The following is a 12,124-nucleotide window of genomic DNA, read 5'->3' as shown; positions in this document are numbered from 1 at the left end:
GGAGTTACTTGTTTACAAAATGTCAGCCGTCTTTACAACTGATATAACATTGACAACTTAAAGCTGTTACTGATGTTTGCAGCGCAACATTTGACCGGAAGGTACGGTTATTTTCATCAGTTACGGCTAGATCCTTTGAGTCAGACACAGAGATAAAGTAATGCGTAAGATTATGTTTATTTGATTTGATTATTGTGAGAGAGAGAGAGAGAGAGAGAGAGAGAGAGAGAGAGAGAGAGAGAGAGAGAGAGAGAGAGAGAGAGAGAGAGAGAGAGAGAGAGAGAGAGAGAGAGAAAGAGAGAGAGAGAGAAGAGAGAGAGAGAGAGAGAGAGCGAGGAGAGAGAGAGAGCGAGAGAGAGAGAGGAGAGAGAGAGAGAGAGAGAGAGAGAGAAAGAGCGAGAGAGAGAGAGCGAGAGAGAAAGAGCGAGAGAGAGAGAGAGAGAGAGAGAGAGAAGAGAGGAGAGAGAGAGAGAGAAAGAGAGAAGAGAGAGAGAGAGAAAGAGCGAGAGAGCGAGAGAGCGGAGAGAGAGAGAGAGAGAGCGAGAGAGAGAGAGAGGAGAGAGAGAGAGAGATCTGTCAGTCTGTTCAGCGTTTCTCTTAACAATGCAGATGTGTGTTTATTACTTAAAAATAACGAGTAACCCCATCATTGCTGAGAAATATAATGTAGTGATCCAGTAGCTTAGCTATTTTATTGCTGAAAGTCGTGGGGCGGCGTTACTCCTGAATGTGCAGCGAGATCTTCGCTCTCAAGTGGTGTGTGTGTGTGTGTGTGTGTGTGCACGCACCTGCGCTTCATAATGAAAACAGCACATTAAAATAGAACGATGATTCATCTGACTTTATTTTATTGCACACCTTCTAGCCAATCAGAATCGAATATTCAGACAGACCATGGCATAAATTATTTTAGTTATTGTTAAACTAAAATGTTATGTTATAGTTTACTTAAGATTTCCAGTGACAACACTAATAACTTGTACCAAGGCTACTTTGCTCTCGTTTGACTTGTGCTGTGTGTGTGTGACTATAATGCTGCTGCTGTCACCTTATGACTATAGATTTATTAATTAAATATTCTCTCATCAATGACAGTAGCTCATTTGAAAAGGATGGACGATGCCCTTCATTTTGTTTGCAATAATAAATGCTGCGGCCTACCAGCTGCAATAACCAATCAAACTTTGTTCCATATATTTTTTTCTATATCGTCATCGAAAATATTCTTGAAATATCGTGATATAATTTTGAGGCTGTATCGCGACCCTAGTGTAAGTATTGAGTTTTTTGAGTGTGTTCTCCTTCTGTGATCAGGGTTCGCTGACGGACTATCTGAAGGGGAACGCTTTGAGCTGGAGCGATCTGTGTCATATTGCCGAAACCATGGCCTGCGGTCTGTCGTATCTTCACGAGGACGTGCCGCGGTTTAAAGGAGAAGGTCCTAAACCTGCGATTGCACACCGGTGAGTTTAACTCCCCAACTGTTACACCAGGGTTCACCAACATGGACCGCACGAGTCGCCCGCGGGACTGGTCTGAAAATAGCTCACCATAGCGCCACTTACTCGTTAGCTGCAGTTGATGTGAAGGTCTAGTGTACTGGGGTTCTTTTTTATACACACTTGAGACCTAATTGATCTATTATTAGTCACAGGTGAAGCTCATATGACAAGGTGACAACACTTATGTCTTTGCAAAAATTGACTCAATGGCCTTTACCAAGCTGTGAATATTAGAATACTTTTTGAAAGTTTAGTTTTTCACTGAAACATTATCACAAAAGCTGGTGGGATTAAAATGAGCCATTTCTTGTAAAAAAAATCTTGATTAGAAATATATTTCAGCGGCGCTTTAGGTCAATTTGTACACAAGCGACAAGACTTTTGTCAGGGACTGTACAGATTTTTTTATTCTTTGTTTTCCTTTCTGACACACTCAAAATACACTACACGTGCTTCTTGTGTGCATTTTAAGCACTTTTTGTGTGAAATCATATTTATTTTGTCCATTAAAAGTGTGCTTTCACTTTAATTGAGCATCAGCAGCGCAGCAAAAATAGGCTCGCTGTCGAAAGCCCTGCTTGACGCTCACGCGCTGCTCCTGCTCCCGGTGTGAATGCACTCATTGATTAACATGGGCGCCGAAAAATTTATAATTTCTAGATTTCCATAACTGTTTATTTCAGACCAACATAATTAATTGTTCTGCATCTGTGAGAGTGTGGGTGGGCTTTTGATATCGCGGCTGTACTTCCTGCTCTCTTGCGCAACTCCGGTCCCAAGATGTCAGCGCCGTGCAGGCCGTCTGAAAGCTTCACCTTTGCCAAGCGGAAACGGATGATGTCCATATTTTTTTACGGTCTATGGTGTGGACAGATGTTGCTTTTCGCTGGAATCGTATCGTGTTGCGTGTAGTTAGGACACTCAGATGTTATAAATCTCAAATAAACTAAATATCTCATTTTAATCAAAAAAAAAAATCTTTCACAGAGACTTCAAGAGTAAAAATGTGATGCTGAAGACGGATCTCTCAGCGGTTGTTGGTGACTTTGGGTTAGCGGTTCGGTTTGAGCCGGGGAAACCACCAGGAGACACACACGGTCAGGTGAGACGCCGCACCCCTCATGCTTTTGGCATTTGCCTTTCATGTAGTGTGTGATACAGCTGTGTGTGAATGTAAAAGGTCTGCAGTGTTTTAAAGATTTAAAAAAAATTGGTCTCCCAAACTACCCAAACAAATAACATACTGCCGGAGACGAGTCGTCTGCAATTTCAGTCTCAGTCCGTGAGAAATGAGCTGATGTTTAGAGTATATTATGAGAGAATCTGTTTGACTTTGGATGCATGTAAACCTGTTTGAAGAGACGCCAGAACTAAACTAGCGTGATAGAGGTTGTTCAGTGAAGCTGATCCTGTGAGTGTGTCAGGTGGGCACGCGGCGGTACATGGCCCCGGAGGTGCTGGAGGGAGCCATTAACTTCCAGCGCGACGCCTTTCTGAGGATAGACATGTACGCCATGGGGCTGGTGCTGTGGGAGCTGGTGTCTCGCTGCAAAGCCTCTGATGGTGAGCGTTCACACACAACTCACACAGACACACACACGCACACACACACTCGTTCAAACACTCACACACACACTCACTCGCTCACCACACACACACACACACACACTCAAACACTCAAACACTCAAACACTCACTCAAACACTCGCTCACTCACACACACACACACACACACACACTCACTCACTCACTCACTCACTCACTCACTCACTCACTCACTCACTCACTCACTCACTCACTCACTCACTCACTCACTCACTCACACTCACTCACTCACTCAAACACTCACTCACACACTCACTCACTCAAACACTCACTCACACACTCACTCACTCAAACACTCACTCACACACTCACTCACTCAAACACTCACTCACACACTCACTCATTCTCACACACACACACACACACACACACACACACACACACACACACTCACTCATTCACACACAGCTGATTCCTCCTCAGTATTTAGATATTTGTACTAGAAAACCAAACTGGGACTCTTATCTCAATCAAGTATTTGAGAAGTAAAATGACTGACCTGTGCATGCAAACTGAACTATCATGAGTATAACATTATTCTCCAACAAAAGAGAAATCCATAAAAATGTATTTAAAAAAGAATTGGTCAAAAAGTGTCTCCATCTTACCTGACCAATCAGAGTCGGTTCTGAGCCTGTAAGCTCCGCCCACTCTGTGCCTTTCTCTCGTGCGTTGCTGTTCCAGCGGCTTACATTGTGTGTGCTGTGCTCCTTCAGGTCCTGTAGACGAGTACATGCTGCCGTTTGAGGAGGAGATCGGCCAGCATCCGTCGCTGGAGGATCTTCAGGATGTAGTGGTGCATAAGAAGATGCGGCCGGTGTTTAAGGACTGCTGGCTGAAGCATTCGGTGAGTGTGTGTGTGTGTGTGTGTGTGTGTGTGTAGGGTAACATTATAAATCATTGAATACAGTTGATATAATGATGTAAATTAATTAGTGTGTGTGTAGGGTAACATTATAAATCCTTAAATACATTTGATATAATGATGTAAATTAATTAATGTGCGCTTGTGTGTGTGTGTGTGTGGAGGATAACATTATAAATCATTAAATACATTTGATATAATGATGTAAATGAATGAGTGTGTGTGTGTGTGTGTGTGTGTGTGTGTGTGTGTGTGGAGGGTAAAATTCTGAATCATTAAATACAGTTGATATAATGATGTAAATGTGTGTGTCAGGGTCTGGCTCAGATGTGTGAGACGATCGAGGAGTGCTGGGATCATGACGCAGAGGCCCGTCTGTCGGCCGGCTGTGTGGAGGAGCGGCTCTCTCAGATCCGCCGGCTCACCTGCGGCTCTACCTCAGACGGCCTGCTCACCGCCGTCACAAACTGGACCTGCCGGCCAAAGAGTCCAGCATCTGACACACAGCCCTCGACTCTCCCAAACTCAGCGAATCTCAAACCACATTAAAGGACAGCTCACACACAAACGAAAACGCTCATCACTCACTCACCCTCAAACCTGTGCGAGTCGCTTTATCTGCTCAACACTAAAGAAGAGATCCGGACGAATGTTTGGAACCAAGCACTACCATAGTATTTTTTTCCTACTATGGTAATCAGTGAACTTAATTTATATCGTGCTATTAATTCAAACAGAAAACAAGATTATTTTTCTCATTGGCAGATTATTCATCTCATTTTAAGCAAAAACTCTCTTCATTTTGAGTTATTTTCCCCCAATCCTTTTTACTTGTCTAGTAAATGTTTCTTAATGTAAGAATTTGTAGATATTTTGACTAGAAACAAGACAAAAATACTAAGTAAGAAAAGCATTTTTTGCAGTGCGAAAGACTTGCATCGTAATTTTAGTGTCTCCAACTGAGCAAGCCAAGCCAAAGGCGACAGTGTCAAGGAGACAAAAGTCCATCAGGGCACGATAGAGAAAAGTAAAGACACTTAACGCAGCATTCACACGGGGCGTAGGCGTTAACGCTTCCCATTTCCGTTGCCGAACTGAATTGTGGGTTCCGTCGCGGCGCTTCACTCGCGTTGCAAGCGGCAGAAGTTGAAGAATTCTCAACTTTTCAAGCGCCAGCGCAGGCGTCATCCAATCAGATCGCCGTATGCAAATATCCTACAGCAGACGCTAGCCAATTGCGTTCATTACTGCTCCGTGAACCATCCAGACCATAGACCGTTAAAAATCCATACGCAGCTCCCGGACCACTACGTGATATTCTTCCCGCTGTCGGCACTTTTTTTCAGGATTTAATGTACTTAACAGCTTTGAGCCCCTGTGCAGTGCACTGACAACAACTACACGGGCAATCGCAGTCACACATAACACCAAATCGGCATTAATTTCGTCTTACAGACTAGCTGTCATAAAAAGGCGCTTTATGTGTTGTGTTTTGGTCCAAGCGGCAAGTTAATGTGATTGGCTGTTGTCACTATGACGTTCGCGTCAGCACCCAGCTTCAGCCACGCCCTCCGTCAAGCGTTAACGCCTACGCCCCGTGTGAATGCGACGTAAACCAGGTTTAGTCGTTTTTTGTTTTGTTTTTTTGTGCCAGTTCTCCTCTGGCCTATTAACACACAGTGTATGATTAGTATTCTGGCAGCCTTAGTGAACGGGTACAACATTCTTCAAAATATCTTCTTTTGTGTTCAGCAGAAGAAAGAAACTCATACAGGTTTGAGTGCGAGTAAATGACGACAGAATTTTCATTTTTGGGTGAACTGTCCCTTTAAAGCAGCTGCTATTTTATCCTAACATTTTTTTAACTTTATTATTATTATTATTATTATTATTTTTCTGATCGGATCAGTAACTACCAGCACACTTCTCTACTGTATTTTATCATACGAGCAAACGCGGAAGATTTTTAAGAATACAAACCGAGAGGACATCTCAACGCGCGTTCAGGTGCCGACAAATGAATGCTGAATGCAGGTACCTCAACCTTTCTCCTGGTTTTCCCTCGCTCCTGCTCTTCTTTTCCCGCTCCGCTCCGTCCCGTCCCGTCCGGACAGGATCAATCCACGATGGCTTCATCTTGGGATCATCAACAGTGCTGCGAAACCCGCGAGGATCATTATGACTGTTACACGCGCAATCCAACCTCCTCGCGGGATCTCACCTTTTATTTCTCTCTCTTTTCCGAAAGTGTGCTATTCGAAATCACGGAAAACGTGTCTTTTACGGAACTAACGGGTGTTAAAGAACACGGGGGGAAAAAACACAACTGGACTAATTTCTTTTTCTTTCTTTTTCTTTGGTTTGGTTTTTTTTCTTTCGTGCTGTTGGAAGTTTGGTGACTGTGAAGCGGTTGGTTGGGATTTTTTCCGGAGTGGATGTGAGTGAAATTTCTCGGATGGCGTGCGGAAATATATCGGAAGTCATGAGCGTGAGAGTTTGGTACGGGAATCTTTCTCAGGTATCCAGTGTCAAGGGTCCATGACTGCCTTTCCCACATCATTATAGGACCGAGAGAAATACACCAGTGCCCTGAGGAGTTAACACGAGACATGCAAGACCGTGTGTGTGTGTGTGTGTGTGTGTGTGTGTGTGGTGCTGAGAGCTTGTTGAAAAAGAGAAAAAAAGACCATAAAAAGTGTTTGTTTTTCCTGTCTAGTTTCTCTTGATATAATGCAACATGTGATTTGGATGTCTGGAGTAAAGGACTCGCACGGCATAGAAAACATGGCTCATGTTTTACCCCAAAACCCAAAGAAAAAGAAGAAATTATGTTTTTATCATATATATATTAAAATTAATCCTTTTAGAAGCATTAATTGTGTTATTTTTATGATAGATAAGCACATTTTCTCCAGTTCACATTATCCTGTTATTTTTTTCACTGTTGATTTTACTATAACAGTGATTTTAATTAAGAAGTTGATGTATAAAATCATGTTTTACCCCAAATTCTCATAAAAGTTTTGCTTTGGGATCCATATTTTATTGTGATGATTCTCATCGCTCTTTGTAGATTCTTACTACTGTAATATGATCGTTTACACTTGTTTTAATTAATAAAATCAATACACATAGTCCAACAAATACTGATGTTTTACACCAAATTATCCCAAAAAAATATTTTTTGTTGGTAATTCTCATTGTTCTCAGTGTTGATACACTTATTACTGTAGTATATTAATTGACACTTGTTTTTGTTTTGTTTTTAAATCATGAAATTAAGTATAAAAACATTTTTTATACCAAATTATCTTGACTGAAATGTATCCAAATTTTCATTGTTCTCAATACTAATTTTTAGTAGATTCTTATTACAGTAATATAAGAATTTACACTTGTTTAAATGAATAAAATGAAGCTGTGCAACGAATAATAAAATGACGTATAAAAAATGTTTTACACCAAATTATCCTGACCGTAATTATTTTAAAACATTTTTGTTAATTCTCAGTGTTCTCACTATTAATTCTGAGTAGATTTGTATTACCGTAATATAATAATTTAAACTTGTTTTTTATTAATCAAATCAGTCCAACATATAGTAAAATTACATAAAAACATGGTTTACACCAAATTTTCCTGACCGTAATTCATCCAAATTTATATATATATATTGTTCTCAATTTTTATTGTAAATAAATTCCCATTACTGTAATATGATAATTAATGTTTGTTTTAAAAATAATGCAATAATCTATAAATTGGAATGGTATTAAAAAAAGTTTTTTTCTGGCTGAAAATGTGCTTTATAGTTGTACAAAATAATGTGAAATAATACACATAAATATGAGGTAAAGCAAAATATAACGTCATATGTTTTTCTTTGGCTTGAGGGGTAAAATGAGCCGCCGTGCGCGCTCTCTCCCAGGAAGTGTTTGGTTTTGTGTGCTTTGCTCGGGTCCCTTCATGCATTACCTCTTTCTACCAGGGACCAAATCTGAGATCTGACCGTTCAGACTTCAGTTTGGGGCTGCAAACACGAGAATGCCAAACCCAGGTGGCGTTCGCCTCACTAATTAGCAAAGAAAACGCAAGAATGATATTTATTTTGTCTTAAAAGTGGCAGACGGTGATCCACGTTTCCATATGCCATAACTCAAGAGTGATTTTCCACATCAGTGCTGCTGCCTCGCGGATGAAAGAAACCTTCGTATCTTCTCAGTAAAGTTCATCCTCAGATGCAACCGCGCCACCAGACATTCACAAGGCTTCCGAGACGAAAGAGCGCAACTCGAAACAATAAAAATTAGTTATGAAAGGACAAAAAAAAAAAAAAAAAAGATGATCATGAACCACAGACCACCTCAGACCAGAAATACCTCAGATTTTCTACGTGTTTGACTTCTGTTATATATTTTGTTAGTTGTGTTGACTTGTAGTAAGTATATTTTGATGTAAGTTGGCTTTTATGATTAGGGAAGACGTTTTGGAAGAAGTAAAAACAAGAAAAAAAACTCTTTAAAGAAGTGCTGTTGTATAAAAGAGATGTAAATAGCTGTATACAGTCGTAGAATCGTGCCGGTCAGTGAAACAGGGCATTATTCTTCCTTTCTCTTTCTTCACGGGACATTGAACCTTTAACGTTTGGTGCTTCTCCCCCCCAAAAAACCTGTTTTTTACTTGCACAATTTTTTACGCACCCCTCGTACGCCGTTACGAGGGACGAAATTGAACACGATTGACTGTGAACCCGCTTACCAAATGATCTCGGACAGATTTGTGTGGCGAATCCATAAAGATGATTGATTTCAGGGCCAAATGAAGGTTTGGTGTCCCTTCCGTCTGTGCCATTTCTGCTCCCATGATGCACTGCAGCGGTTGCTTCGACTTCCTCTCAAACCCAGCTTTAAGTTTTCCGTTTGTATGTAATCCGTCTTTGCTCTCACGGCCCGGTGTGTTTTGTCCCCCGTTAGCCATTTTGTTTTTTGTTCCACACTCTTGCCAATTCTGGCACGTTACAAATCCGAAAGTGCCAAAGTAGCGCGTTTCCCAGTGTTTTTCGTGTTTTTTCCCATCAGGAAACAACGTTTTCTTCAGGTTACCCCGGGAAAGTTCGGATGGTTGCGAGTTTCCAACTGGCTCAGACGATGTAGCAAGCAATATCTCCAGCAATAGTCTGTGCAGACTGAACTTTAGGCATTGATATCCACATCAGGAGAACTACCAAACGCGTGTTATTAATGCTGTCGCATCACGTCGTGGGCGTTTCGGTGCGATGTAGCCAAATGTCTTCTACGCGAGGATAACCAAAGGCTTTGATTCATCTGATGTCTGTGTAGCGTAGCTTGATTTCCGTGTCCGTGAGAGACTGTGTTCGAGGCGCTTTGGTTTGTTTTATGCATCATATTGGCTGTGATTATTATTATTTTTTTAAACCGAGCTTTTAACCGGACGGGCCGCGAGAGATTGTGGTTTATGCAATACACTTCCACGCTTCATTATGAGTCCAGTGTTCTCCGGTGTGTGTGTGTGTGTGTCGTCCTCCGCAGTGCCATACACAGATTACAGCCTGGAAACACACCGCACATTTCACACCACAATCAAAAGGGAAATGAACTACCAAATTACATTTTGTGTTTAAAAAAATCAAGCCTATGTAGGGTAGTTAAGACTACACATGCAAAATTATTTACTGTAATAAATTTTATTACAGTAAATAATAGTGTGTGTGTGTGTTAGGGCTGTCGAGATAATTATATTATTAGAATATAGTCTATTATTATATACTTTTAATTAAATGGTGTGCTGATTATTCTGATTAAAATGGATTAAATCTGAATAAAAAAAATGGGATAAGACGATGCTTTACTGTAATAAAATGTTTGATGAAACGGCTGATTCGAGAAGCAAAACTTGTATAAATATATAGAAATATATTAGTTCATATATTAGACTTAATAAGCCCTTAATATACGGCTTATTAACCACAAAAGATGATTAAAGTCATTATTGTGTTAAATGAGAAATGAAATGCTTTATAAGAAATATTGTATTGAAAAAGTGTAGTAATAGCAGACAAATAAAGACTATCACATTGCCCTCGTGCTATTCGGGGATTGCGTTGTCGTTGATTCTACCGCCATAATTATAAATATCTAAATGAGTGAGTCATTGATTCATTTGATTCTTTCAAACGGCTGAATCATTCAGGAATTAAGTAAATGGCTCTCTTTATGAATGAGTCATTGAATCATTGACTCACCCAATTGATTCGTTCAAATGTAGATTTATACAGAAATTAAGCATGGATATATGTTGCTCGTAACAGTTCTTCTATGGATTTATGGGTAATATTTTCATTGGAAAAGTGTAGCAAAAATAGACAAAATAAAATCAACATTGTATTTGCACTCATGCTGTTATATAAGGATAAAATGTGCGTTAAATCGACAGCCCCTAATGTAAATGTCTAAACCAGTGAGGCATTAATTCATTCAAATGGCCGATGCATTCGGATTTTTATGAATGAGTCATTGAATCACTGATTCACACGAATAATTTGTTCAAATGGCTGATTCATTCAGGAATTAAACAAATGGCTCTCTTTATGAACAAGCCATTGAATAATTGAGTCACAGATTCATTCGTTCAAATAGCTGATTCATTAAGGAATTAAGTAAATGGCTCTTTATGAACGAGTCATTTAATAATAGATTCACAGATTGATTGTTCAAATGGCTGATTCATTTAGGGAAGAAGTAATTAGCTCTCTTTATGAATGAGCTATTGATTCACTGATTCATTCGTCCAAATAGCTGATTCATTAATTAATCTTTATGAACGAGTCATTGAATCATTGATTCACCCGATTGATTTGTAGCTTTTGTGAGATGAATCTAAGTGTATGTTTGGCTGGTTTTCCCTGTAATCGTGTGTTTTCCCGCCGGATTGTGAGCACAAAGACGTGATTCTTTTTCCTGACGATTACTGAAGCGACCGATGCCTTGTGTTCATCATCATCTCTCTCTCTCTCTCTCTCTCTCTCTCTCCTCTCTCTCTCTCTCTCTCTCTCTCTCTCTCTCTCTCTCTCTCTCTCTCTCTCTCTTCTCTCTCTCTCTCTCTCTCTCTCTCTCTCTCTCTCTCTCTCTCTCTCTCTCTCTCTCTCTCTCTCTCTCTCTCTCTCTCTCTCTCTCTCTCTCTCTCTCTCTCTCTCTCTCTCTCTCTCTCCCACCTCTCACTTTCTGTTCTACCTGGCAGAAAAAGCTATAGAAAATATATATGGGAAAAAATCTATATAGATATATGAAATATGAAACTGTAAAAGTGACCAGCTGTAACTCTGGATGCAAATCTTTGGTCCAGGTTTTCAGGAAGCCGATACCTCAGAGCTCATGTGAAACAGTGTTGCTATAGCTGGATATCCGCGAGCCAATCCAAACGCGGATCTCAAACCTCTTTTGTACTGGCGTGACGTGGATGATGATGATGATGATGATGAGACAAACCCTTGACAAACTCTTCCTCCGTGTTTCCTGCTCGTGTTAAACTCAGACCACATGAATTATATTTGACTCAGAATATCGTGAAAAACGTTATCTGTGGAAATATTACAGCATACGGTAATAAACGCTAAAGTTAATGCTGTCTGAAGCTGCGGACATGTCTAACTGTGTGAATTAAGATTATTTAAGAAATTGAAGTGAAATATCATAACCTGCTTGATTATGTGTCTTTCTCGATTTTTCATAATGATTTAAAAACAAAAAAAAGTCAGTCAGTTGTTAATTTTTTTTTTTTATTAGAAAATAATTTTTAAGTCAGCTGTTTATATATATATATATATAGACATATATATACACTGTAAAATTTTTGTTTTTTGTTGGTTTAACTTAAAAAAGTAAGTAACCTGGTTGCCTTAAAATTTTGAATTTATTGAAATTAAAAATTTGAGTTGATACAATGAAGGAAATTTGTTAAATAAATAGAAACTCAAAATATTATTGTATCTGAACCACATAAAACATGTGATAAATAGCACTATTTGGCATGTTTCACACACACAATTACCCAACATGCTTACAAAATCTTTTAATAATATTTTAATAAAAGTTGTCGAATCTCAAAAAAAATTAATTGTATTAACTCAAAATTT

General features: G+C 39.6%; 1 protein-coding gene across 1 annotated transcript in view; it reads left to right on the top strand.

Moving 5' to 3' along the window:
- acvr2ba (activin A receptor type 2Ba) overlaps positions 1–5,055 on the top strand; it is a 68,306-nt gene extending 63,251 nt beyond the window's left edge. Inside the window, 6 exon segments of the mRNA XM_067434510.1 lie at positions 1,315–1,463; positions 2,490–2,604; positions 2,927–3,065; positions 3,824–3,954; positions 4,288–4,435; positions 4,438–5,055. Of these exon segments, the coding sequence (XP_067290611.1) occupies positions 1,315–1,463; positions 2,490–2,604; positions 2,927–3,065; positions 3,824–3,954; positions 4,288–4,435; positions 4,438–4,472 (717 nt within the window). The 3' untranslated portion in view covers positions 4,473–5,055.
- Positions 5,056–12,124: the final 7,069 nt, after the last annotated feature.

The sequence above is a fragment of the Pseudorasbora parva genome, chromosome 24 (assembly GCF_024679245.1).
Source record: "Pseudorasbora parva isolate DD20220531a chromosome 24, ASM2467924v1, whole genome shotgun sequence".
NCBI classification, from domain to species: domain Eukaryota; kingdom Metazoa; phylum Chordata; class Actinopteri; order Cypriniformes; family Gobionidae; genus Pseudorasbora; species Pseudorasbora parva.
This window is presented reverse-complemented; position numbering and strand designations above follow the sequence as displayed.